Below are 26806 nucleotides of genomic sequence, written 5' to 3' on the forward strand. Positions count from 1 at the left end.
TAAGAATAAGAGAAAAAAGCACAAGGGAAGGGCTACGAGGAAATCTTTGAAAATAGAGCTTTGCCCTTGTTTTAAAGATGTTTGGCAAATTCACGAGACAATGAGGAAGGGCAGAGGTTTGTGCATTCAGTTCAAGGATTATACGCTTTTTACTTGACAGTGAGAAGAGGAAATAGATATTAAACCAGACTTAAATCTCGTTCTCTAGTTCATAGCCAGGCACGTGTTAAATTTAATACCCTCACAAAGTGAGACACAAGCTATGTGGGAGGATAAGCTTCAAAAAAATAAGCTGAGGTGGGGGACTCCGGGAAGATTTCGTTGACCTCGAACAATGACCATGGCCTCACACCCCGCAGGAAGAGAAGACAGGGTCGCAAACAAGGGAACCGGGGGCATTGATCCCATAGGCGGAATAAAGAGTACAAATGAAGAGCTGAAAGCCGGGTCTTCACCACCTGGGGAGCGATCCCCGGGAGTAGGGCACCTCGCAGAGCATGCTGGGGGTTGTAGTTGGGGACATGCCGCCGCACCGCCCACCAACAGAGCTCCCAAGAGCCCCAGGTGGAGGCCGCAGCTCGACCCCCGCTTCCCGCAAGCGACCCTGACAGAAGAGGCTGGCTCCACCGTTTTCGAGCCTCGGGGTTTCCAAGAGCAACGAGAAGGGGAGGAGGACTTCGCAGTTACCCTGGAGACGCGCTCTCGCCCGCCCCCAACCGCGGGATGCCCTAGATGTCCTTATTAGGACAAGAGACTAGAGGGGGCGGGGCCAGCCCAAACGCCGGCTGGAGGCTCCTTATAAGGCAGCGTCGGGCGGGAGGCGGGAGTTCGGAGCTGGCTGGGGGGTGCGGGATCGCGGCTAGGTGGAGTCTGAAGGGGCGGGCCTGGAGCTCCGGCGCCCGCCTCTCCGCTTCTCGAAGGCCCCAGACAAGCACCTCGCGACTTCTCGTATAACAGCTGGGGGTTGCTCCAACGCCCTTGAGACCCTCGTGTCCCTCAACCTGAGACCCCTTTGCATAGTTTCCATTTTAAATGTCCCAGAAGGTCCCTCACCCCCAATGAACTACAAAAACGACGAAGTGTTCTCCCCTTCCACTCTTGTCTGGGCTTCTTACACCCAGCCTGCTCCCCCGAATCTAACCACGTGCCCATCTCAGCCTCCCCCCACCTGCCCTGATGCCCAGCACCTATTTGTACCCCCTTCTACTTGTCTTCTGTCCCTTCCTCCCCCCCCACCCCCCCGCCGTCCTCCTAGCTTCGGTCTTTCCTGCACGTCCCCGACTTTGCGCCCCTCCCCCAGTGCCCAGTGGTGCCCCGCCCCACCCTTCCCCACCCAGCTCGGGATCACCATTTCCTCGGAGGGTCCTCCAGCTCCTCCTGTGTTACCTTTGTGTCTTTATCCCCTGTACCCTATCCTAGATGTCCCTCCTGCACAGGTACCTGCAGCCACTTTCCTCCCACCCCCCACCTCTCAGGCTCTTCACAACCCCAGTCTTCCTCTAGCCTTCTCCGCAAGGGTGAGGCAGAAACTGACAGCCTCAGGTTACTTGGCTAAGCACCGCCCCAGCCAGCCCTCCCAACCACAGGGGGCGCTGTCCGCCCTCCTCTCGCCTGCACAAAGAGGACCCCGCTCTCGAATCTGGGGTGGGAGGAAGAGGCGGGCCAAGGCTCTGGGGGCCTGAGTGGGGCGCGCCCAAAAAACTTGTCTGGCCGGGAGGGGCGGGGGGAGGCGAAGGGCCGTAGAGACGGCGGTCGGCACCAACCACTTAGAGTAGCGCAGGGGAGGGGAGGGCAGCAGGAGGCTATCCTCTAGTTAGTGCCAAGCGTAGGACCACGTGGTTGGAGAGGTCCCGCCCTCACCTCCCGAGCCAGGTGTTCGAATCCCGTCTCCGAAACTGGCGGCGTCTCAGACCCGCCGGTGTGAGGCGCCAAAGGAGCCGCCCTGGGGCTCATGGCGGCGCCGGTCCGCCTGGGCCGGAAACGCCCGCTGCCGGCTTGCCCCAACCCGCTCTTCGTACGCTGGCTGACCGAGTGGCGGGACGAGGCAGCCAGCAGGGGTCGCCGCACGCAGTTCGTGTTTCAGAAGGTGGGTCCCGGCCCGGCCTGATGGGGTCAGGTGCTGGCCAAGTCAGACGACCAGGCCCGCCCTGACCCGGTTTCCTACCCGCTACCCTCGCCAGGCGCTGCGCTCCCTCCGGCGGTACCCACTGCCCCTGCGCAGCGGCAAGGAAGCTAAGATCCTCCAGCACTTCGGAGACGGGCTTTGCCGGATGCTGGACCACCGGCTGCAGCAGCACCGAGCATCGGGCGGTGAGCGCTGCGGGCAGCGGTCGGTAGTCACCTGAGCTTCCCCCAGGTGCAGCCTCCGTAACTACCTGGGATCCCCTGGCTTCAGGCTCCGCACTCCTGTCCCCAAGTTGCTGTTTCACCTCCAGCTCGTGGCTGGCGCTCTCAGAGCCTCACCGCTCTTGTCTGCCATGTAGGCTGGCAGCGTCCCAGACCCTCCCGCCTCCTGAATTCCCTGGGGTCCGGGGTTGACTCTCTTCTGCTCTCACAGGTGATCATGCCCTGGGATCACCATCTGGAGAGAAGAGTCCAGCTCCGGAAGGGCCACCTGCTGAAGAAGTCCAGGACCCTTCCATGCCAGTGAGGAGGGGGCAAGGGGAGTGGGCAGGAGCTCCAGGAGTAAGATCTTCGAGCTTGAGGGCCTTGGCAGGCCTGGGTCTACATCTGCCCACCATGATGCCTGGCCCTGGGCAAATGACTTATCTGTTTGATACTCAGTCTTCTTATCTGTAGATGGGGATATTGATTGGTATTATCAATCAGTGGAGAGAGTTCCATTATCAAGCTATTTAGGGGGCCAAACCTAGTAAGTTGTAGGGGTTGCTGTTATCCAGTTCTATCCTGCAGTGGATGGTAGAACTGAGGCTGGGCCAGGCAGATTACACTCACACCCCCACTCCACCCCCTGCAACTGTCCAGGTCTCATCCCAGCTTTGCAGGAGATTATCCCACCATCTGGCCCATTTTACAGATAAGGAAACTGAGAGGCAGCTGAGTGACTTGCCCAGGCCCCTGTGGCCTGCTGAGATAGAACCTGAACCTCAGCCCTGCCGGGGATGCAGTCTATAACGGCTGACGGCCCCTCTGTACCTTTCAGGTTCCTGCACAGCCCAAAGCAGGAGGTTCTGGCAGCTACTGGCCAGCTCGGCACTCAGGAGCACGAGCAATACTGCTGCTGCTCTACAGGGAGCACCTGGTGAGTGCGCGGCTGCACTGGGAGTAAGGGGAGCCGAGGCAGGGGGGCAGGAGGAGGCCGGCTGGGCACCGAAACTATCCTGGTTACATTTCTGCCTTGGTTACAGAATCCTAGTGGCCACAGTTTCTTAACGAAGGAGGAGCTGCTGCAGAGGTGTGCGCAGAAGGCTCCCAGGGTGAGTGCCGAGGAGGGGACGATGGGGCTGAGTGGCTCTGGATCTGACCCTGAGACTGGCCACCAGAGACTGCCTTTCTTGGGAGCAAGGAGTGCCATGGGGCACAGGGAGTTGGACACGTGGTAGTACCAGGAGCTCTCTAAGGGTCTTCTCCCCTATGGACAGGTGGCCCCTGGGAGTACTCGACCCTGGCCAGCCCTCCGCTCCCTCCTCCACAGGAATCTGGTCCTCAGGACACACCAACCAGCCAGGTGGGGCCAACTACAAGCGGCACAGGAAGCAGGGAGAGAGAACATGTGTGCCATTCTGAGTGGGGCCCTGCAGTCACCCAGCAAATCCCAGGCCTCATGCTGTTGAGGTTGGGGAAGGGAGGTCTTGCCCCCAGGAGCCCACACTGACGGAGTCCCAGGAGGGTCTGAGAGACTGAGCAGTGGGTGGGAGGGAGAAGGGGGTGCCACAGGTTAATAGAGGAAGAGAGAGGCTTTGCTGAGGACATGGCATTTGGCACATCTTAGAATTCAGTGAGTAGAGATGTAGAAAGGCTTTCCAAGGAGGAGGGGAAGTTTGTGTGATGTGTATTTGCTGCAGACCTGAGGAACGGCCCTGGGCAGGTCTAGAGGAAGCTGATGTGAGGGGCAGGAACGCGGCAGGGGTGTGGGGGAGTCGCTGGGCTTGTTTGTGCAGGGTCGCCAAGGGGGTGGTGAGGCCAGCCTGGCTGAGGGCAGGCAGGAGAGCTTGCCAGGTATGAATGAAGAAGGGAGATCTGTGTTTCTCTCCTCTGCCTACCAGGTACTCACTGACCCCGGAGGGTCTGGAGCTGGCCCAGAAGCTGGCCGAGTCAGAGGGCCCAACTTGGCTGAATGTGGGCATCGGGCCAGAGGAGCCCCCTGGGGAGCAGCCTGAAGTGCCAGGAGCAGCCTCAGCCGAGCTGTGAGGAGGAGGGGGAGGAGGAGAACAGAGGAGCGGGAGGGGTCCTGGAAATGAGGCCAGCACCCCACCCCTATCTCCATCACCTACAGCTGAGCTGTGGCTGCCCCACTTCCTGTGGATCGGGGGGGAACTGCCCTGGCACTGGGATTCTGGCCTCACACATACCAACCCCCGCACTCCCCATAGTGGTGCCAGCGAAGGGAGCGTCCAGCAACCGCCACTGGAGCTGGGGCCTGGAGAATACAGGGTGCTGTTGTGTGTGGATGTTGGCGAGACCAAGGGGTGAGTGAGGTGGGGGGAAGTGAGGGAGAGGGTGCTGGGGGGGTTGGCACGGCCTGCCCTGAGCCAGGCCTCCTGCCTTGCAACTCCAGGGCAGGGCACAGGCCAGAGCTGCTCCGGGAGCTGCAGCGGCTGCACGTGACCCACACGGTGCGCAAGCTGCACGTTGGGGACTTTGTGTGGGTAGCACAGGAGACCAGGCCCAGCGATCCAGGTAAGGGGCGTGGACAGGTGGCTGGGTGTCAGAGGCAGGACCTGTTGGGTCGGGGGACACGGGCCAACAGGAGCCTTCTTGGCCTCTTGGCAGCGAGACCGAAGGAACTAGTCCTAGACCACATTGTGGAGCGCAAGCGGCTGGATGACTTGTGTAGCAGCATCATCGATGGTCGCTTCCGGGAGCAGAAGGTTCCTTACTGCCTCACCACACTCCCTGCCCCCTGCCTGCTCTGGGGGCCTCCTTCTCAGCCCAGAGGAGTCCAGGGGCACTTCTGGGTGGCCTTGAGGCAGAGTTCCAGGGACTCCAGCCACACCCCCATTAGGGCCGCTCCAGGGCTGCATCGAGATCAGACCCCCTGAGGCCCCTCCAGGTACACAGTAGCTGCACAGGGTGTCTGGGCTGGGCCCAGGAGCATCTTAAAGACTCCTTGGGAGTCCAGCCCCTGCAGTCTAGGGTACAAGGCCCAAACGTTTGGGAGCAGGACCAAAGCGCTGTATCTTGGTCCTGGCTGCTGGGCCGACCCCATAGTCAGAGGGGCCACCTACAGGCCAAGGGAGGCTTGAAGAATGGGCATCATTCAGAGATGGTGGAAGGGCTTTCCGAGGAAGAGTAGCAGCATGAGCAAAGGCGTGGAAGCCGCCCTGAGACAGGTGGAGAGGCTGGGAGAACGAGGCGGCGAATGAGTGGGACCAGGATCCCAGGACGATTTTGAGTGTGACATGATGGACAGCCCAGCATATGGGCATCCAGACTGACCCCGCCTCGCCCCCCCCCCCCCCCCCGCCCCTCTGTCCGCCTCCCCAGTTCCGGTTGAAGCGCTGTGGCCTGGGACGCCGAGTATACCTGGTGGAGGAGCATGGCTCAGTGCACAACCTCAGCCTTCCCGAGAGCACACTGCTGCAGGCTGTCACCAACACTCAGGTGAGCCGAGAGGGCAGGGCCAGGCTGGCAGGGACCCTGTGGTCTGTGGCTCTGCCCAGGAGCCACCTTCCCTGTCTTGGGTCGTCTTCCCCAGGTCATTGATGGCTTCTTTGTGAAGCGCACAGCGGACATTAAGGAGTCAGCTGCCTACCTGGCCCTCTTCACGCGGGGCCTTCAGAGACTCTACCAGGTGAGTAGGTGTACCTGTTGGGCACTGGCCTCTCACCTCGGCCCTGTGTTCCCCCAAGGAAGGCAAGGTGAGTGAGGTCTGGATTTCTCAGGCCGGATCACTGACGCCTTGGATTGGGCAAGGACTGGCTGGGGATTGTCCCGTAGAGCTCTGGCCTGGCCTCAGCCCCCTCTTCCCTTAGGGCCACACGTTACGCAGTCGCCCCTGGGGAACCCCAGGGGACCCTGAATCAGGGGCTGGGCCCTCCCCAAACCCTCTCTGCTCGCTCCTCACCTTCAATGACTTCAACGCGGGAGCCATCAAGAACAAGGTACTGCCTCTGCCCAGCTCCTTCTTACGTGGCCTGGCCCCAGACCCCTCCTGATACAGTCCTCCCCCGACCCCAGGCCCAGTCGGTGCGCGAGGTGTTCGCCCGGCAGCTGATGCAGGTGCGCGGAGTGAGTGGGGAGAAGGCAGCAGCCCTGGTGGATCGGTACAGCACCCCCGCCAGGTAGGCCCCCCCAGGGCCCCTTAGGGGTCCTTTGCCCCTGCCCTCCCTGCATGGAATTCAGCTCAACCAGTGCTTTGTGGAGGGGTCTGGCTCTATGAGGGCTGTGCAGACCGAGAGATGGACAGACCCAGCTGAACCCCAGGGAATTTGTGGAAGTCGGGTGGTGAGCAAGACAGAGCCAGCCAGCCCCAGACAGTATCTCAGGCATTGGGGGAGCCCTCAGGAGGGAGGGAGACATTCCACCTGGTGCAGCAGAGCAGGCTTCCTGGAGGAGAGGATTGGGCCATGAACACTGGGCCAAGAAGTGCCAGACTTGGAGAACCTTGTATGCAGGAAGCTTTTGGAGGCTTTGCCGGCTCTGCCCAAGCGCTTGTGCAGGAAGGGAGGGCGAGTGGGATGGAACAGGGCCTCGAATGCCAGGCTCAGGAAGTGCGGCAGTGGTCCTGACTCCTCTAACCCGTGCTGACCCCTTCCTGCCTGTCTCCTATGACGCTGGCCCCATTTGCTCAGGTGGGCCAGCAGTCAGCCATTGCAAAGCCTTAGAAACTCAAACACCCCACCCCACCCCCAGCCTACTGGCCGCCTATGACACCTGTGCCACCCCCAAGGAACAGGAGATGCTGCTGAGCACCATCAAGTGTGGCCGTCTGCAGAGGTGAGGGCAAGAGGCAGAACCCAGAGGGTGTGGCCAGGGCCAGGGCTGTCGTGGCCCAGGGCCTGACCCTCACCTGCCTCTCCCTTCATGCAGGAATCTGGGGCCCACCCTGAGCAGGACCTTGTCCCAGCTCTACTGCACCTACGGCCCCCTAACCTGAGCTATGCCATGAGACAGACCCTCACCTTCCCCGGCTCGCTAGCCTTTTAACCAGAATCTTTCGGGCTACAATAAAAATCTCAGTGTCTGCAGCCTTCTGTATTATGGAGGAGATGGTAGGCCCCAGGGGCCTGTAAAATATCCACGCAGAAACTGGGGAGACCATTGGTTCCCTTGGTTTTTAAACTGAGCTCCTCAGAACCCTGCGGTTCCCTGGTGGAGCTCTGAGACTGCCATGGAGATGGCATCCGTGAAGCATTGCAAATTTGAGTCCAGTTTATGTCATCAGAAGGTCCCTGATCAAACACAATTTCCTTTGATGAGAGGTTCTGTAGCTTGGAAAAGAAAAGTGTGAAAAGCACCAACAGTCCAGTTGCTTCATTTTATGGATTGGAAAACTAAGGCCCAGGCAGCTACTAGCATTGGTCTAAATTGATAGTTTGAGGCGTAGTTAGGATTGAAACCCAGGGCCTCCTGGCACTGACTAAGTGGGGTGTCTCAGGCCCCTGCAAACCAGCCAAGCCCAGATTTCTGGGCTGGGACCTGGAGTCTGCAGTCTCAACACCCCCTCCCTTCTCCAGGAGATTCTGATGCCCGTGGCAGCTAGACCAGTCCCAGCTGTGGGGATGCAGCTCCCAGCTCCTGTCAGTGGGGCCCCTCAGCCTGAGCAGAGACCACCCCCCCCGTTAGGGGGACCTGGCCTGCTTCCCACAAGCCTGGCCCCTTCCCCAGTCTAGGGTTCACTACAGTGTCACCCACCCACCTCAGCCACCAGGACTCCTTCTTTCTCCCTTTATTGCCTTTCTCTCTCTATCCTTCACAACAGCATCTTCCCTTTTAGCAGAACACAGTCATCCCTGAGCCCCAGCTCCTCGGCTACAGGGAACCTCCCCCTCCCTGAGGGCTGCCCCCGACTCCTCAGAAGGTGTAGGCCCCCACGAAGACGGTGAGTCTCAGTACAGAGCTGGCTCGGTAGCTCATGAGGGAGTTCATGGTGACCATCTCGAGGTCCAGCACGTACTCCCGGGGGCCCGTCACGGGCCGGGCGAGGACCAGCATGGCGCTGACATTGTTGATTTGCTGCAGGACACAGTGGGGAGGCATGTAGATTGCATCAACCTACCCACCAGGATCCTACCCCAGCATCACCTCCCTGCCCCACGTCTCACACTCACAACCAGTTGGCCGTGAAGTGGAGAGAGAGCCCTGGCCAGGCTGTGACCCAAGGCTCTCATCCAGCTCTGTGACACCCTTGACATCTCTTCTCTCCTGCACCCAGGCTCCTGCCCTCAGAAATCCCCCACTGGTGCTCTTCCCACTCCTTCCAGCTAGTTCTTTTGTCTAACTGGGGTCAACTGATGATTCAGGGCCAGGTGTGAGACTCAGAAGTGGGGGGGCCTTTGGCTACCTGGAGCAGGAGGACTCCCAGTTCAGAAGGAGAAAACAAGCCCTGATCCCAGACAAACCCTTGCACCCCTGTCCCCGTGAGGCACACCTGGAACCCTCCCCCCTAACACCTCCACCTACAGGGAGCTGGACTCTCAGATCCCCGCCCCTGCACCAACCCCTCTGCCTCTCTCTCCAAGGCCCGACTCCATTTGCTCGCCTTTCCGGGACTCAGCTGTGTCTGTTACCTCGCAAGGCCTCTCATGCCAGTCCCTTGTTCTACGAATAAAGAAATTGAGGCCAGATACGCAAATCAGTACAGGGGCTCCAACCCCAGTGTCCAAGTGCCTCCTTAGAATTGCATTTAACAATCTGTAGTCTGAACCAAGGGGATTTACCCTACCTTTCTACAGAAATTCCGCCTCCCGGGGGCGGGGCTTTGAGAGAAGAGGCGGGCATGGTGGCATAGCCGTGTCTCCCATTTAAGGTTTCCTGGAATTCAATTTTGGATTATGCATGTCAGTTGAGGGGTGGGGTTAGGGGAAAGTCTTACCCTAATGTAGAAGTCCCCCTGCGAGTTTCCGGCACGGATCTGAAAGGCATTGTAGGCGCCGGGGTAGACGGAGGTCGCTTGGATCTGGAACACGTCGGCGGGCACGCTCCGTTCGGAGGTGATGCTCATGTAGCGGTGCACGATGGACGAGGGCTGCTCCCGGCACAGGGGGTTGGAGGCCGGACAGAGGCAGCGACTAGAGATCCCGAAATGTGGACATGAGTGAGGTCCTAGCCCATCCCCCTAATTTGACCCACCCCCAAATTTGGGATCCCAGAAGGATCCTCCCACTCCTGCTCTAACAGCTCGCGTGACTTAGTCAGGAAGGACTACAACTCCCATCAGCCTTCGGGACACTCGCCAGTCCAAGTAGGCGTCAGTCAGCCGCAGAGCCCTCTGGGAGTTGTAGTCTCTGCGAGGGCCCGGCGTCGAGTTGACTCACTTGTCGGACACTTGGACGTAGGGCTCCACGCAGCGGTTGGTGTCCACGCAGCGGTAGCCCCCATGGAAGTTGACACAGGTTTGGGCCTCGGAGCACTGGTGCGCACCAGACTCGCACTCGTCAATGTCTGCCAAGGGAGAGGGGCTGGAACCGGGACGTCAGATCACCAGCCCCTGACACCACCCTGCCCGCTCCACCTGGGCAACCTGTACCTTGGCAGAGGCGCGTGGCCAGCAGCTGGTAGCCTTGGGGACAATGGCAGGAGAAGCGACCTGGCTCGTTGACACAGCGGTACTGGCAGAGGTAACTGGAGTAGCTGCACTCATCGATATCTGAGGGAGAGTGGGGATGAGGACTCTGGGCCAAGGGCAGTCCTCCCACTTCAGTCCCAAAAACGTTTACGGAGAGCCCAGCCCTATGTTAGGCTCAATGTGGAAAGACAGAGGGGGATGTGACAAGCCCTGCAAAGCTCAGTAGGGGGACAGAGGATTCAAAGAAAGCTCTGCCCAGACTGCCCAGCTCACAGACCTCTTTTGCCTCAGGTCTGTAAAACGACGGTAAGTGAGAGCGCTGGGAATCTAGAGGCTTGGCTTAAATCCTACTGACTGAGTTTCGGGAACCTCAGTTCCCTGTCAATAAAATGAGTGAGTTAGACGAGATGAGCTTTGAGGGCCCAACATGCTTTGGTTTTCAATAACTTGCCCAATTCCTGCAATCCACAATCAGCCCAAGCACACAGACCCCTCCTGCCAACTGTGAGCTACACAGGCAGGAGCCAGGCTTTCTTCTCTGGTTCCCCCCATTCTGCCTAGCACCGAGCCAGGGACCAATGAGGCCTCACTCGGCAGCAAAGCAGGCTACGTGGCCAGTTGACATGGAGTGAGAAGTCTGGGATAGAACCCTGGCGCCATCTCACCCTAGGTGTGTGACCTTGGGCAAGTCACTTGACCTCTCTTTGTTGAAGGACTTTATGCTATTATTTTTTTGTAATCCTCCCAACAAACCTTGAAGGAGCTATTAATGTCCTCATTTTGCAGAGGAAGGAAAAAATGATACTCGCCTCACAGGATGGTTGGTAGGATTAAATGAAGCCAAGTAGGTAAGGGCAGCGCCCTACACAGGGCACGTGCTCGGGAGATGGAAGTTCACTTGAAAGATTTGCTGCTTGGGACTTGATGAAGGCTGTCTATTATCATTTTCCCACTTAATCCTCAAGACAACTCATTTTACAGAAGAAATAGGCTCAGAGAGAAGAGTGACTTGCCCTAGTCCAGGATTCGAATGCAGGTCAGGGCACCCGCATCCTTGCTCAGTCTCCCCACTAAAGCTCAGTGGGGACCTAACTTCTCCCCTCTGTGCCTTCCCCACCAGGCTGGGAGTTCTGGTGGGCAGGTCTGCAGGTGCCCTGCAACCAGCTGGGGGTGGAGTACACAAGAGGTACATGGGTGCAGACTGGATGGGACGTGGAGCCATCAAATGGAGTCCTATGTGGCAGGAGGCACAGTATGACACAGGGCCTGGGGGACCAATGGAGGAACACGTGGCAGGGGTGGAGCTCTCACCACTGCAGGAGAAGCCATCCCGATGCAGCTCATAGCCCTGGTGACAGCGACACAGGAAGGTCCCATAGGAGTTGAAGCAGCGCTGCTCACATGGAGCCCCCATGTCACATTCGTTCACATCTAGGAGTGCCAGGAAAAACAGGGGAGGGGTGAAAGCCAAGGAGCAGCCCAGAGCCCCTGCTTCACCTGGGCTGCTCGGGAAGGGAGCTCCTCCACCCCACGCCACCCTGCCCAGGACCCAGGAGCCTGGCCCGGCCCAGCCTCACCCACACAGGAGCGGTTGTTAGGCCCCAGCTGGAAGCCCGGCTCGCACTGGCAGCGAAAGGAGCCAGGCAGGTTCACGCAGCGGTGCTGGCAGTAGCGGTAGCGGCACTCGTCTATATCTGGGATGGAGGCAGGGAAGGAGGGCAGAGGGAAGAGGTCAGGTGGGGCTCAGGCCGGCTGGGACTCAAGGCCTCAACACACATAAACTTGTCTGTGTCTGAGGGCCTGGGCCAGGTCAGCCAGGACTCACACATACGCCCACACAGTCCTGTGTCTGGGGATTGGAAGGCAGGGGTGGCAGGGCACTGAGGTGAAGCCTGGGATGGGCTGGAATGGGGGTCGGGTGCCAGGGGCACAGAGCAGGGACTAGAGAGGCTGTCCCCCAGACTCACCCACACATTCGGGCCCAATCTTGCGGTAGCCATCAGGGCAGGTGCACTGGTAGGAGCCAGGTAGGTTATGGCACTCCTGGCTGGGACGGCAGTCATGCAGGTCCTGTGCACATTCGTCCACATCTGCAGGAGACACCACTCAGCCCCCGCCTGGGAGCCTGTGCACCACCCAACATAACAGACACCTCAACTGGGAGGACACAGGTCAGGTACCACTCATGTGGGCATGTGGGTGACTGGCAGCCCCAAATTGGGAACACATGGAGTGGACCCTCCCAACAGCACACGTAACAGTCCACCAGCCTGGGAGCCAACGGGAAAGGCACCCCCTAAACTGTGAGACCCCACGCCAGAGAAGCATGGGAAATAAGGCCCTGCCCATATGCCCAGGAGCACTGATTCCAGGGCCTTCTCCAAGGCCCATGGCTCCCAGGAGCGGGGTCCAGATCACGAAGCGGGCAGGAGGCAGAGGCTGAGAGGCAGAGCTCTGGCAGTGTGTCTGCAGCTGTCGAGGGGAGGGTCCCAGGGGCTGGCTGGGGCAGGGGAACAGGAGCTTGGGGCCACCTGTGACAGGCCCCACACCAAGTGAGTATCTGGATGAGGGTCTGGACATCATCCTAGTGGCCCTGAGGAGGCTTTCGAGCAAGGGAGGAATGTGACGTCTGAGTTTTTAAGACACAGCGATAGACACTTGGCAGGAGGACCGGAAGCTTGGCACCAGGAGGACCCTCACTCACCCACACAGCTCTCTTGATCATCAGGCTCATAGCCTGCTAGGCAGGGGTTGGGGTGTTGAGCAGGGGGCACTGGTGGTGGGGGTCCCTCGCCATGCAGGTCATTGATGACGGCGGCCGAGCGGGGCAGGCACAAGTAGCCCCCATAGTGGTTGATGCATTTCATCTCCCCTTTGCAGGCCTCGGGGATGGTCAGGCACTCGTTGACATCTGCAGAGAGGGGCCTGCTGGGTACAGCCAGCCTCCTGGGCCGGCTATGGAGGGGGTGGGAGGCAGGAGCTCGGCTTGGCCTTCTCTAAGCTGTGTGACCTCAGCAGGGCCTGCTTTCTCTACTCAACAGCTAAGGCTGCCTGCCCAGGACCCCTCCCCAGGGCCTGCCAGGGCTGATGGTGGAACAGGTGTTCCCACAGTCACCCCCATTCTCTTGCCCCCAAGAAGATCTCTATCTCTCCCCAAAACCCTGGCCCTGGCTCAGCCTGGCTCTTGAGTGAAGCGCAGGCCTCCTTACCCACACCCCCCAGGACACTGCCCTCCAGGGACATGATGGGACAAAGCTGGATAGGAGAGTGGTTAGAGAAGGTGTCCAGGACCCAGCTTCCTTGGGCAGTGCCCTGTTGCTCTCTTGCCTACTGAGGGGTGGGGGCAGGGTGTCCTGGGTTTCTCTGAGAGGGAGGGGCCCGGATGGCTCCTCCACCCCTAGCCGAGCTGGTCCCCAGAGAACCAGAGCTGGCCTCAGCCAAGCAGAGCTGCTCAGAGGACAGGCCATTGGGCTCCTACTGCAGCTCCTGGAGCTAGGGTTGCAGTCCCCTTCCTGGTTTCTGGGGGTGGGTCAGTCCCCCAGGCACACTCACCCCGGCAGTGCTGGCTGTCCGGGTCCCACTCATAACCATCTGTGCATTCCTACAAGGGGACCAGAGGTGCCGTGGTCACCCTCGTCCCCTCCAGCTGACCAGGCCAAGACCAGGGCCCGAGCCTGGCCACCCTCCCGGCCTGCTCCAAACAATGGCCCCAGCTGCTCCACCAACCAGGGGAGGGGAGACTCTTCCCCAGCAGCAGCCACCCCAGGATCCTGATCTCTGTGTCCCTGCCCAGCCCAGCCCAGGCCAGTGGCCCCGTCCCGTCCCCACCGTGTAGCTGTCAGGCTCCTCGGAATCCTGGGGAGACGCTGCCCCCAAGAGCAACAGCAGCAGTGCCCAGAGCAGTAGAGACCCGGGAAGGCACGAGGCGAAGGGGAGCATCCTGGGGCTGGGAGGTGGTGGGCAGGGGTCAGGGCGCCTCTGCCACGGCACCCCCCATCCCCTGTCCCAGGACCCGGAGCCCTGGCCCCAGCCGCCTCCCCCTTGGGCCCGTGCCTGGGGCTCCGGAGCCTCCCAGGGCCGAAGGCCGACTCCTTGCGCAGGCCGGGGGCCGGGGTCCGGGGCCCACCCGCCCGGGGCCGCCCCGCCCCCGCCCGGTCCCCCAGCGCCGCGGGCCCAGGAGCGCGGGCCTCTCGGCTCCTCGCTGACGCCGACTCGGCCGAGACTCCGGCTCGCGCCCTCCCCCACGGACGGCCACTCACTTGAGCCCGCGACGCCCCCGCGGCCCGCGGCTCCGGCGGCTCGGCTGGTTCGGGCAGTGCCTGCGGGCAGACGGACGGGCGGACGGCGCAGCTCCCTGGACGCGCGGCCCCAGGAAGCGCCCCCCGCCCGCCCGCCCGCCGCGGCGCGGCCCACCCCGGCGCCTCCGCCCGCCCCTCGGCGGATTCCTGAGCCCGCGCCAGGGGGAGGGACCCCGACCCCCCGCTTCTCCGCCCCCGGCCGGCCGCAGGCCCCCACCCGGTCCCCCGCGGCGCCGCCCGGAGCCGCCTCCCGGCGCCGGGCCAGGGTCCTCCAGCGCTCGATCCTGGGGGCATTGGTCCTGATGCCAGGCCCGCAGACTCACCTGGGAGCCCCCAGGCCCTCACTTTGAGCACCCCAGAATGTCATCCTGCACACCTAGACCCTATTAGTCTGAATCCCCAGAATCTCATGCTATGCACCCACATCTTCATGCTGGGGCCCCCAGACTCTTTCTGCGCCTCCCAGAATGTTATCCTGGACACCCAGACCCCACCTAATTCGGGGCTTCCAGATCCTCACTATGACGCCCTCCAGAATTTTATTTTGTGCACGGACAAAGTCACTCTGGAAATACCAAAACTTCATCCGGGGTCCCCAGACCCTCGCCTGAGGACGAGACGCTCCCTGGCCCAGAACTGTCCATCTCTGTCCTTCTCCCCTCCATCCCCAGAGCTGTCTTCAGCCAGGTGGTCCTTTCACTCCAGGACAGCCTCCCTCGAGCTCTCCGATTGCGAGATTACAACAGTTTGGGGGCGGGGGCGGCAGGCCCCTTTTGGCCCAGAATGAATGGAAGCCCCTGAGAAGGCGGACAGGGCTGATGGGGCTCGGGCGTGCAGGACGCCAGGGTCCGACGCCAGCACTTTCCCGGCGCTCCTGCCACCCGCGGCCCCCCTCCTCCCCCGGGGTTTCTGCCTCCTCGCGCAAGCGGAGGGCGCGCCCTTTGGGGAGGAGTTTGGGCGGAGCTGGCTCCCAGGAAGGGGCGGGGCCTCTCCCTGCCCACGTCTCAGGGCGGGGCCAGACGGGAAAGGGCCGCGTGTCCAGGGCTCTCCGTCTGGGGGCAGATGGCGTGCGGGAACTGCCGAGCCCTCCCTTCCCTTTCCACCCGTGTTTACCCTCAAGATCAACCCCAACGCAGCCCCGCCCGGGGCTGGGGAATGCCAAGGACGGGACGTGGGATGGGTCCCGAGGTGAGCCCTCCGGGTTCAGGGTGAACTGGAGAGCGCCTCCTCCACCCCCGAATCCTTTCCAGCCACAGGGGCTAGGAGGCTAAAAATAATAACTCTTTATAGTCAAAAAGACAGACAATAACAAGTGTTGGCGAGGATATGGAGAAATTGGAACCCTCATACACTGTGGGTGGCAATGTAAGATGGTGCAGCCCGCTTTGGCAAATAGTCTGGCAGGTCCTCAAATGTTACCACATGACGCAGCAATTTCACGCCTAGGTATGTACCCAGGGGAATTGAAAACATATGTCCACACAAAATATCTGGACACAATGTTCATAGCAACACTATTCATAAAAACCAAAATGTAGAGACAATCTAATGTCCGGCATGATGAATGGATAAACAAAATGTGGGAATACACTGGAGTATTATTCAGCTGTAAAAAAGAACGAAGTACTGGTATGTCCTACAGTATGGATGAATCTTGAAAATATAACACTAGGTGAAAGAAGCCAGACACAAAAGGCCACATATTCCACTTATGTGACACATCCAGAATAGGTGAATCTGAGGGACAACCCAGATCAGTGATTGCAGGGCGAAGGGGCACCACGGAGTGACTGCTAATGGGTGTGGGGTTTCTTTTGGCGGTTTCACGAAAATGTTCTGAAATTAGATAGTGGCAATGGTTGCACAATTATGCAAATACACTAAAAACCACCGAATTGTACATTCTAAAAGGGTAAATTTTATGGTTTGTGAATTACACCTCAATAAAGCCGCTATCAAAAAAATAAGGGGCTGGCCCCGTGGCCGAGTGGTTAAAGTTCCGCCTGCTCGGCTTCGGTGGCCGGGGTTCGTGAGTTCGGATCTTGGGTGCAAACCTACTCTGCTCATCAGCCATCCTATGGAGGCATCCTACAAACAAAAAAATAGAGGAAGATTGGCACAGATGTTAGCTCAGGGCTAATCTTCCTCACAAAAAAAGAAAAAAATGATAATAAAAATATTAGCTCTTGATTATCAGGATCTAACCATTCCAGGCACCGGTGTGCACCTCACGCAATCCTCCTGCCAAGTGCGGGAAGGGGTGCCGTGAACACCCCATTTCGCAGATGACAGAAGCTGAGATTTGTCCAGGCACAGGCAGAGTGGGAAGGACAGGATTTGAACTCAAGTCTCTCTGCCTCCAAGACTCTCTGGGTTCTTTGTCCCCACAGTAGAGCATTAAGGACCCCCCATTTGAACACCTACTCTGTGCCAGCCAGGGTCGTAGGTGCTCCACAAAGTGTCATTCCACTCAAAGGAATTGTCACTGCCACTCAGAGATGAGGACGGGAGGCCCAGAGGGGAATGACTGGGTGCGCAGTTGGCAACTCGGACTTGGACCCAAGCCTCATCTTTGCACTATTAGGCCTGGGCGTGCCTGCCACTCGGAGTTGCCTCCTTGGAATGCCTCTTCTGACCTCTGGGACCCTAACGACTTTCGCTGCCCTCATCCCCTCTGCACCGGGTCACAAGGCCTTATCTTGCTTGGTGTCCCTCTCCTACCCGGTCGTGAGCTCCTTTCAGTCCACAGCCCAGCCTTCACTGGGCGCCAGCCAGGAGCTTCAGATGAGCAAATGAATGAACAAATGAGTGAGCGAGTGGGGAAATTCATGCAGTCATTCAACAAATGTTTACTGAGTGGCCACCATTGACCAGGCTCTGTGCTAGGCACCGGGGACACAGCACTGATTGAAAAAACACCCAGATCTCCTGGCCTCGTGGAGCTCACATTCAAGGGAGGGAAGGAAATGATCAAAGAAGGCCACCCAGCCCCACACCTCAGTCCCTCCTCCCCCAAATTTCCACAACTCCCCCACCACAAGAGTCAGGTTTTATGACACCCCCTTTGGTGCCCACACGGGCTTACCATCTGGGGTAACGGAGGGGGCGCAGCAAGATGGGGCCTCACAGCTTTGGGAAGATTCCTGATGAATGAAGAAATGAGGTAGTGAGCACATGAATGAATGAACCCCAGGATCAGAGCCCTCCTCCCTTCCCCTCTCCCATCCCCAAGGAACCCCTAGAAAGCCAGCTTCTTCTCATTCATCTCTGGCCTTGGGTGCTAGTTCCCAGCCTGGGGGGCCTAGCTCCCAGCCTGGAGGCACATAAGGGAGATCCCCAGCCCAAGGGCCCATTAGAACCAAGGCAGCAGTAATGGGTGTTAACACCCCTGCCCAGCCCTTGGCCTCACGGGCTTTGGCCTTGCTCTGCCTGAGATGCCAACCCTGCTATCTTTCTGCCCCCTCAGGCCCACCTAGACCCCTCATCCACACTCCCAGACTGTGACAGGAAGAAGGAACAGGAGGCAGTAGCTGCCACTTGCTGTCCCTTGGGCCCTGCACTTTCCTGTTTAAAACCCGTGATGACCAATTGTTCAGTCAACAAACATTCATCGAGCCTGCTCTGTGCTGGCTCCGTCCTGGGCACTGAGGACACAGGGCATCAGACGCCTCTGCTGTGGGTGGGAGGCAGATGCCCAGCCGGCACAGGCACAGCAGGGACTCAAGGGGCTGCAGGTGACAGCAGAGGATGGGGAGCAGGGAAGGCTTCTTGGAGGTGACCCTCGAGCTGACTGAGCTTCGCAGGATGAGCAAGAGTGCTTCCCCAGGGAGCAGTGAGCACCTTCCATCCTTGCCCAGTCATTAGGGGCACGTGGTTCCCGTAGCCCCCTGGGCTTCCTGCTCATGGCACTGATGGCCCTATATTGTCACTGCCCAGTTAGGATCTGTCTCCTTAAGGACAGACCCATCTCTGCATCCCTACAATTGCCCAGAACAGGGTGGGCAGAGAGCCTCTGTGGAATAGAGAGAGGTGGAGTGGAGAGCCAGCAGGCCAAGGGCCAGGCAGGGACAACCACCTGAAAGCCTCTTGTGCTTGAGGGGTCCAACCCCTCCCAGCCTAGTTTCCCCTGTGTGGTGGTTTCTCCAGCTCCGCCCTCTCAGCCCCTCCAGCTTGGTCTGCACAGCTTCCTGCCCCTGGCACTCTGGTCTGCGGCGCCATGGCCCAAACCGTCCACCTCTCCTGCCTCCTGGCCCTATTGGTGGCAGGTCTGGCTGAAGGCTTCAATGGCTCCCCCGGGGGCCAGGTAAGTACCCCCAACCTGCACCCCATCCCCTTCCCTCTACAGGCTCCATGCCTCGGGCTCACCCCTTCAGGAAACTGCCTTGTTCCCATTTCCCAGAGGGAGAGACTGAGACTAGAGAGGTGATGAGTCCACGCTCACCCAGGGAGACAGAGCGGGATTAACGGGCTGATCCCCTAGCCCAGTCTGCCTGGCTGGGAGCTGAGGTGTGGTTCCAGCAATGACTCCTCGCCTACCTCCCCCACACCACCCTTGGTTCCTTCCAGGACCCAGGGCCCCGGCCGCTGGAGCTGAAAGAGGTCTTCACGTTATTCCAGATCCAGTACAACCGGAGTTACTCGAGCCCAGCAGGTATCACCAGACACGCGTATCTCCAGTCCAATCCCCCTTCTCCCATTTAACAGAGGAGGAAATCAAGGCTCATGGTGGGGAGTGCGCAGGACAGTGGCCGGACTGGGGTGTACTCCCTGGTTCCCAAATGCAGAACTGGGGACAGGATTTCTTTGCTATGAACCTGGAAGGAGGTGGCAGCTGTTGGGGGTCTGCCCAGTCCTAGAGGATTCTTCCCTCCATAGCCACTTTCCTGTGAGCCGGGCAGCAGGCAGATCACCATCTAGTCATGACTTCATGCAGCAGACACCCAAGGATACCTACCCATTTTGTCCCCAAGCTGGGGACTCCCTCACCACCCCCAGGAGTTGCCAGCACTGCTCCTGCTCCCTCTGTGTCTCATCTCCCCTAGGGGCATGGTCTAGGGTTGCCCTTCAGCCCAAGCTGCTTGGGCCATGGCCCTGTACCCCATCCCCACCCCCCACCACGTCCCACCTCTGAAACCGTGGTCTGAAGTGTGAAGTGAGGGTGGAAGAGGTGACCTGGCAGGAAGCTGGCTTCCAACTATCTACTTTCTCTTCTGAGTCACTCTGCCTTCAGACCCCTTACTTGGCTTCCCGCTGGGGTGGGCAGAGGCCCCCCTTCCTGCCTCCTGGGAAAACCCAACCCTAGGTGGGCTGGGGAGCCGTTTCCTTAGCCTGGGCGTCTGCAGCGGGGTCTGCAGGAGCCACAGGAAAGGAGTCAGGGCTCACCTGGGTGAGTGTGGGTGGGAGGATGCTCAGCCAGCGGCCACTTCCTGTCCCTGTGGGCTCAAGAACCAGCCTAGGACAACCCCCTTTTGGTCTAGAGTATGCTCACCGCCTGGACATCTTTGCCCGCAACCTGGCTCAGGCTCAGCGACTGCAGGAGGACGACTTGGGCACGGCTGAGTTTGGGGTGTCCCCATTCAGTGACCTCACAGGTACTGGGACCCCGCCTGGCCCCTAGGTGGTAGGTGGGGAAGTAGAGCCTTCTCCAGGGATAATGGCAGATGGACAGGGCAGCCCTTCGGTTTTCATGTCCCAGAGAGGGATGCTGAGGACCAGGGGCCTGGCTGCTAGTCCCAAATCACAGAGGGCAGGGGCAGGAACTCTGGAGGCCTGTGGCCCAGCCCAGCTCAGGGGCGAGGCAGCAGGTGCAGGGAAATGCACCCAGCAAGGAAGCCAGCCTCTCTCTAGACCTCAGCATCCTTGCCTTTGTCTCCCAGGGTGTTATGGGGACTCAAATGGCTGAGGAAGTGGATAGCTGGAGTAGGAGAGACAGAAGGGGTCAAAACTGTGGTCTTGGTGGCCCCATCTGTCCCCCAGAGGAGGAGTTTGGCCAGCTCTATGGGCATCGGAGGGCGGCTGCAGGGGCCCCCCACGTGGGCAGAAAGGTAGAGTCTGAAAAGTGGGAGAAGACAGTGCCCCAGACCTGTGACTGGCAGAAGGCAGCCGGTGTCATCTCATCCGTCAAGAACCAGGTATCTGCCCCTACCCTGTCTGGTCCAATCCAGCCCCAGTGGTGCGTGGGAAGGAGAAGGGCAAGCCTGGACACCTTACCCCAGCCTCACCCTCTCACCCAGGAAATGTGTAACTGCTGCTGGGCCATGGCGGCTGCGGGCAACATTGAGGCCCTGTGGGCCATCACATACCATCAGTCTGTGGAAGTCTCCATACAGCGTATGGCTGGGAGAGGGCTCGGGCCGGGGGCAGGGGGGTGGGGTGGGGATGTGTGACGAGGGAGAGGAGGGGGGCCTGGTCACCCACACTGTCCCTTCTTCCACCAGAGCTGCTCGACTGTGACCGCTGTGGGAATGGCTGCAAGGGTGGCTTCGTCTGGGACGCGTTCCTGACTGTTCTCAACAACAGTGAGTGCCCTGCCTCTCCGGGCAGCTGTGGGCTGGGGGACGTGCAGGAGCCGTGGCTCCATCCTGGTCTTGCTTATCTCCAGGTGGCCTGGCCAGTGAAAAGGACTATCCATTCCGGGGGGATGCCAAACGCCACAGGTGCCAGGCCAAGAAGCCCAAGGTGGCCTGGATCCAGGATTTCATCAGGCTGCCGGAGGACGAGCAGAGTGCGGGAAGGCTGGAGACATGGGCGGGAGTGGGGGGAGAATGACAGGGATGGACAGACCAGGCTATAGAAAGAGATGGAGGGATGGAGGGGGTGAGGATGTGGAAGGGGGAGAGAGAGAGAGACACCCATGAGCTGAGAGCAGGGGGGACAGGGCACGCAGGGCCTGATGGCACCTTCTACCCCCAGAAATCGCCGAGTACCTGGCCACCCATGGCCCCATCACCGTGACCATCAACATGAAGCTACTGCAGGTGGGAGAGGGGAGGAAAGGAGGGGAGGGGCGTACAGGGGAGGCGGCCCCAGACTCAGCCCGTCTGCCCTGCCTCTGCAGCAATACCAAAAGGGTGTGATCAAGGCCACGCCCACCACCTGTGACCCCCAGCATTTGGATCATTCTGTCTTGCTGGTGGGTTTCGGTGGAGGCAAGTCAGTGGAGGGGAGGCGGCCAGGGGCAGTCTCATCCCAGTCTCGTCCTCGCCGCTCCTCCTCATACTGGATCCTGAAGAACTCCTGGGGGGCCAAGTGGGGCGAGGAGGTGAGTGTGATCTACTGCGGGGGACAGGGCAGGACAGGCATCTGCCATCCTTCTGGCCCTGAGGTCCCCTAATTTCCTAGGGCTATTTCCGGCTACATCGAGGGAGCAATACATGTGGCATCACCAAGTACGCGCTCACTGCCCTAGTGGACCAACCACGTAAGAAGCGGCCAGTCTCCTGCCCTCCCTGAGCTCGCCTGGCTGCCCCTCAGCTCTTTCCTGCTGTGCCAGCTACCTCCTTGCTAGCCCCATCCCAAGGTCTCGGCCTGTGCTCCCAATCTTCTTGCTACAGATTGAATAAACCAAGACAAGAGCCCTGTCTTCCAAGTGGACTCAGCTGGAGTGGGGAAATGGGGAGAACTTACCTACCATTCCCAGATACATCCTAGTCCCTGTGGGGTTGATGTACCCACACATCCTTATAGACGTACACCATGACATATGCACGCACACCTACGCACGCTCCCACACACGGACGATATGTGTACCCACACACAGGCTCCTCCAAAGTCATGGCAACTTTATTGTCAGTGTGGGCCCTGCGGCGGAAGGGGGCCTCAGTCATGATAGAGGCGCAGGAGGCAGCCACGGAGGGTACCCATGTAGCGGTCCCAGAGGGCCTGGTGCCTGCAATGACAATGGGAACACTAATGGCTGACATTCACTGCCTCCTCACCGTGTTGTGACAACTGCTATACACGCTCTCTATACTGTCACCTGTTTAATCCTCACAATATTCTTAGAATCCTTATCATCGTTCTCCCCAGTTTCTATGTGAGGACATTGAGGCATGGAGAGGTGAAGGACCTGCTCAAGGTCAGGTCACCACTTCTAGGAGGTGGAGCCAGGACTCTGGTCCAAGGAGAGACCTCCACCCACAGGGCGGCAGAACAGGGAACCATGAGTCTGCAGGAAGGCTAGGCCCTGGCGGGAGGCTGGCTGGGGCCAGGCCAAGCTGGACGGGAGGGCTGGGATCTCTCACCGGAAGCCATCCAGGGAGTGGACCGACGCCGAATACTGATTCAAGAAGAGCCGCACGTCACTCAATGGCCAGTGGTCAGAGCGGCAGGGTTCCACGAACTGTGGGCCCAAGGGAACATGCAGCACTGGTACAGCTCAGGGACGGCCAGGGTGGGGATCAGAGGGCGGCAGGCAGGACAGCTCACCTTTTCCACGAGGTCCACAAATAGGTCTCTGACGTCCTTATTGTGAGTCAGCTTGGTGGCCACATTCACCAGCCCCCGGGACAGGTTCTGTGGGGCAGGGGGCCTGGGAGTTCTGCCTTCTGTCCCAGAAGCTGGGGGCTGAGCCCAGAGGCCGGAGGAGGAGCAGGCCCCTCCGCACATCTATCCACCTCCCTCAATTGAATAACTCCCCAGTGTTTAGGAGCAGGCTCCCGCCTGTGAGGCGGGCAAAGGGGGGGCAGCAGCGCCACCTGCTGGTCAATCCCGGGCATGAGCAGAGTTGCCCAGTGGGACAGTGCACTGGAGGCTGAAGAGGCCCAAGGGACAGAAGCTGGATTAGGCCACAGACCTTGAAGTTGGCTTCCATTTCAGAGAAGACACCGAGCTTTCCTCGAAGGGCGGTGCACACCAGGCTGCGGGGAAACAGGGTCGAGATTAGAGCCACCTGGGCCCCCACTTCAGGCCCTACCCCATGGAGCCCCTAGGTTCACCTCTTGTGCAGGTCCAGAAGGTCCTTGTCAGCTACAAGCACCTTGAGCTCCTTCAAGTCCTGAAGAAACTCCTTGTCTAAGTCCATGTCCATGTCATCCACCTGGGAGTCTGAGTGAGGCCCGTGAAGGGAGTTGGGGTGGGGGATAAAACCCCTCCTGTGATATCCTGAGCCTCCCCCCACCACCTCACTGCACCCCACGAGACAGAGGAGGAAGCGGAGTGTCAGAGAGGTGCAGTGACTTGCCCCAGGCCATAGAGAAGCAGTGGGCCCTCTGTCTGCAGGCCAGGTGTGTGTGGGGACACTGACACTGGACTAGGAGCAGAGGTGGCTGAGGGGAGGGCGCTGAAGAAGAAAGGATGCTGGGGCCTGCAGGAGAAACTGCTGCTGGGGAACCAGGCCCAGAAAGAGGGGAGGCGTCCGGGCACCTGGGTCAGTGGGGGCCTCACCGACGGCTCCGAGGGTCCAGTTCTGGATCATGAGCTCAGCACAGAAGGCAAAGTCGCCAAAGCTCAGGTACTGCAGTTTTTTCTTCCCTGTCTCAAAGCGGTTGTTGGCAAAGAAGACAATGGCTGCATAGTCCCTGCAGGGAGGGGACAGTGGGCTTGTCAGGGCTTGAAATTCCAACACTGGCTGGGCACCCAAGTTCTGGCCTCTCTCTGCCCTAACTCACTGTGTGACGTCTTTCAAGTCACTTCTGTCTGGGCCTCCTCATCTGTGCAAAGAGAAGGTTTCAGCCCAGGTCTCCTAAGGGATACAGCGGGAGACCACAAGCGTAACGGTCACCACGTACTGAGCTCTTCCTAAGCCCAGGGGCTGCACCATGGGCTCTACATGTGGCACCTCACACAGCCCAGCTGGCAAGGGGCCAGGCTAGGATTTGAACCCAGGCCAGTCTGATCCAAAGCACGGACCAAGGGTAGGACAACCATCCCCCCAACACAGCCAGACGTCAAGGGGTTTGCGGCGGGAAAGGTGGGCCAGCCTCAGGGCCCTGGAAAGGAGTGCGCAGGAGGGGAAGATGGCTGACTCCTCTCTTGGCCCCTCACCTGGCCAGCCGGTCGGAGAGGAGGAAGTGTTGCTGGACGTTATCAACCAGGGAGCCCCGCATTTCCTCCACCACCTTGAAGACTCGCTTGAAATTGTCAAACTGCAGGGCAGTTAAGGGGGGAGAGAGGACTGGTGAGAGGTCGCTCCCCTAGTAAGCTGTTTATTGAAATCCCTCTCTCATCTACCCACCTATCCGGTCAACATCTGCTAACTTAGCATCTGTTATTCCTTCCACAAACTACTGATTATTAATACCTGTTATCAGTTCAATAAATATCTACCAACTTCTACCACGGAGCCTCGGATAAATGTTTACTCACTCCTACCTCTCCATTCACCCCTATTTTAGCATCGTGAGCTTGTGCCGGAGCTCACCCTCCTGACTAAGGCCCAGGAAGTCAACAATGAGCAAATGCTAAGCCATATGCAGGGGGCTCACAAGAAATGAGGGATTAGACACTAAAGGCCCAGGAGAAGGGTTGGTTCTCCCTGGCATCACCAGAAAGGCTTGTGGAGAAGGTGGCATCTGAACCCCTGCCTTGGTTTCAAGGGGTAGAAATGGCCAAAACCAATACCTTCCAGGGAGGAGCAGCATGAGCAAAGGAAAGCCAGGGGATGGGAAAATGTCAGCCTAGCGAGCTTGGCAGGGACCAGGTCATAGGAGAGTATGCAGGGCAAGGCCAGAGGTGTGGCTACTATCCAAGAGGGAGCAGGAACCAATGAAAGTTCATGAGCTGGGGGAAGCTGTGGTCAGATCTGGGCTTTTGAAAGGTCACTCTGGCTGAAGAGTAGAGGATGGTTTGGAAGGGACAAAAAGAAGGGAGAGGAGACTGGGAATGAAGCAGCTGCCACAGTCGGAGGTTGGGGAGGAGGCTGGAGCTGGGGCAGTGGCCAAAAGGATGGAGTGAAGGGGGGACTGTAGGTGGGAAGTTGTGTTGGGGGGGTACGGTGCCCACCTGTCTCCGGCAGCTCTTGAGGGTGATGCCTGTTTTGGTGCTGATGTCGTCCAGGTCTTTCTTGGTGCCCTTGGACAGCTTCTTGCCCAGGACCTCCCGCACAAAGGCCTCATCAAAGGCGTAGTACCTGCGTGGAGGTAAAGGACACCACTGACTTCCCATAAAGGAAAGGGTGCCTGGCAGGGCCTGGGTTTGGCCCCTCTGCTCTCAACTTTCTCAAGGCCTGGGTAAGTCCCGCCCCTCCCTGGGCCTCAGTTTCAGCCTGCAAAATCGGTATACAGTCAGACTGGTTGGCGTCCCCACCTCTCGATGAGCAGCGCCTGTCGGGAGGGCGGGATCTGGTAGATGAGCTGGTGCAGCAACTTGGGCGGTGCGTGCAGCAGGCGCTCGAGCATGTGGAAAGTACGGTAGTGGTCCATAGTGTCGCTCTGCAGCACCGCGGCCGTGGCACCCGTCTGCTCCAGGATTCCTGAGCGCACCCTCAGGGCCACTGCGTCGCCCACTGGGTAGTGCGCATTAGCGTCAGGCCCCGCCTGACTCAGGAGGCCCTCCAGGGATTCCCGCCCCGACCCCTATCCATCCCTTACTCCCGCTGCCCACTTCCCTATAGGATTCTCAAGCCCTGGCCCCGCCCCCTTTCCCATCCAAAACAACCGCTCCGCCCGTCGGGCTTCCCAGACGGCCCCCACAGACCCGAGTAACCATCCAGCCAGAGGCGATACACGTCCTCGTCGATGAGGGTCGTGTTCCCCACGAAGATATCCAGCTCACTAGTCATGGTCACGCCCGGACCCGGGCGCGGCCGCGGCGCCCCAGCAGGACCGAGCACTGCCCGGGCCCGGCACGCCGCCGGGCCACTTCCGGGAGTGCGGAGATTCGGCTCCGGGCACCCGGAGCCAGAGAAGGACCACTTCCGGGACACAGCGGGTGGGGTCGGGAGCGGCGCGCGACGGGGCGGAGGCAGAGGCGGTGGAGGAGCCCCTCCTCCCGGCGGAAGCCGGACTCCCGGGCTCCTTTGGCCCCGTGTGCGGGAGAGTGTCCGGAGGCAAGGCTTCCCGCCAGTCTCCCCTACCCCTGCAACCTCCTGCCCTCACTTCCTCTTGGTTTTTCTCCCACATTCTCTGCTCTTTTCGGGGCCTCCCTACTTTGACCTGTATCCTCAATGCTAAATCTTTTCTTTGCTAAAAAGATGTCTGGCCCGATGTCCAAGGACACTTGCTGGGAGCCCCTCAGTCCATCCTGCGGATGAGCACGTCTCCTGAGCATGGGGCACCTGCTGCCGTGGTTTGAACCACCCTCTCACCACTAACTAATGGCCTCCCCTATTGTGCAGCTCAGAGCTCTGCCTGGAAGTCCACATCCGGAGGGCCGCGTATCTTCGAGTCTGCCCGCGCTGTCTCCCCACTCCTTCTGAGGCCTCTCAGAAGCAAGGCAGACCTCTCCTTCTCCCCAATCTGTTTCTTTTCCTGTGTTCCTGTCTCAATGACAGCCCCAACATCCACCCAGTTCTCATACCAGAAACCTGGGCTATTTCCCAGACTCCTCTCTTCCCACATTCAGTTCTGCTGATTAGCCTCCTGAATATTTCCACTATCTTTGTCCTCTCCACCCCCACTGGCACTGTCCCAGACCAGTCCTTCTGCATAGCTCTCCTTGC

At 59.5% G+C, this 26806-nt stretch overlaps 4 protein-coding genes across 7 annotated transcripts; 2 read left to right on the forward strand and 2 right to left on the reverse strand.

The window, feature by feature from the left end:
• Positions 1–679: 679 nt before the first annotated feature.
• On the forward strand, positions 680–7370 carry MUS81 (MUS81 structure-specific endonuclease subunit). Its single transcript, XM_070565496.1, has 16 exons — positions 680–2086; positions 2181–2310; positions 2558–2646; positions 3164–3262; positions 3369–3437; positions 3603–3688; positions 4227–4367; positions 4554–4649; positions 4739–4860; positions 4954–5051; positions 5668–5784; positions 5879–5974; positions 6156–6284; positions 6361–6464; positions 7036–7119; positions 7213–7370. Exons 1-16 carry the CDS (start codon positions 1952–1954, stop codon positions 7277–7279), a joined length of 1662 nt encoding a protein of 553 aa, XP_070421597.1. The 5' UTR covers positions 680–1951; the 3' UTR covers positions 7280–7370.
• A 276-nt stretch (positions 7371–7646) lies between these two features.
• EFEMP2 (EGF containing fibulin extracellular matrix protein 2) lies at positions 7647–14330 on the reverse strand. 2 transcript variants are annotated; one of them, XR_011524169.1, is made up of 12 exons: positions 14170–14323; positions 13739–13856; positions 13463–13511; positions 12615–12821; positions 11878–12000; positions 11488–11604; positions 11222–11341; positions 9872–9991; positions 9660–9786; positions 9068–9413; positions 8844–8943; positions 7647–8358 (listed from the first exon to the last, which is right to left on the reverse strand). XR_011524169.1 is itself a non-coding variant. In XM_070565505.1 (11 exons), exons 2-11 carry the CDS (start codon positions 13847–13849, stop codon positions 8197–8199), a joined length of 1332 nt encoding a protein of 443 aa, XP_070421606.1. In that variant the 5' UTR covers positions 13850–13856; positions 14170–14330; the 3' UTR covers positions 7647–8196. The 2 variants fall into 2 exon arrangements, 1 of the variants encoding a protein (XP_070421606.1); XM_070565505.1 differs by lacking the exon at positions 8844–8943 and having other exon boundaries at positions 9218–9413; positions 14170–14330.
• A 4022-nt stretch (positions 14331–18352) lies between these two features.
• On the forward strand, positions 18353–21782 carry CTSW (cathepsin W). Of its 2 annotated transcripts, none has more exons than XM_070565518.1 (10): positions 18353–18511; positions 18775–18859; positions 19686–19799; positions 20185–20339; positions 20442–20538; positions 20646–20726; positions 20810–20932; positions 21121–21185; positions 21266–21469; positions 21550–21782. In XM_070565518.1, exons 1-10 carry the CDS (start codon positions 18425–18427, stop codon positions 21658–21660), a joined length of 1122 nt encoding a protein of 373 aa, XP_070421619.1. In that variant the 5' UTR covers positions 18353–18424; the 3' UTR covers positions 21661–21782. The 2 variants fall into 2 exon arrangements, with proteins under 2 accessions (XP_070421619.1, XP_070421618.1); XM_070565517.1 differs by having other exon boundaries at positions 18357–18511; positions 20424–20538.
• Positions 21783–21974: 192 nt separating this feature from the next.
• Positions 21975–26636, reverse strand: FIBP (FGF1 intracellular binding protein). Of its 2 annotated transcripts, none has more exons than XM_070565520.1 (10): positions 25843–26636; positions 25453–25651; positions 25150–25276; positions 24193–24293; positions 23593–23726; positions 23145–23253; positions 23003–23066; positions 22636–22722; positions 22452–22549; positions 21975–22096 (listed from the first exon to the last, which is right to left on the reverse strand). In XM_070565520.1, exons 1-10 carry the CDS (start codon positions 25925–25927, stop codon positions 22027–22029), a joined length of 1074 nt encoding a protein of 357 aa, XP_070421621.1. In that variant the 5' UTR covers positions 25928–26636; the 3' UTR covers positions 21975–22026. The 2 variants fall into 2 exon arrangements, with proteins under 2 accessions (XP_070421621.1, XP_070421620.1); XM_070565519.1 differs by having other exon boundaries at positions 23572–23726; positions 25843–26064.
• Between the last annotated feature and the right edge of the window lie 170 nt (positions 26637–26806).

Source organism: Equus przewalskii, chromosome 11 (genome assembly GCF_037783145.1).
Source record: "Equus przewalskii isolate Varuska chromosome 11, EquPr2, whole genome shotgun sequence".
Taxonomy (NCBI): domain Eukaryota; kingdom Metazoa; phylum Chordata; class Mammalia; order Perissodactyla; family Equidae; genus Equus; species Equus przewalskii.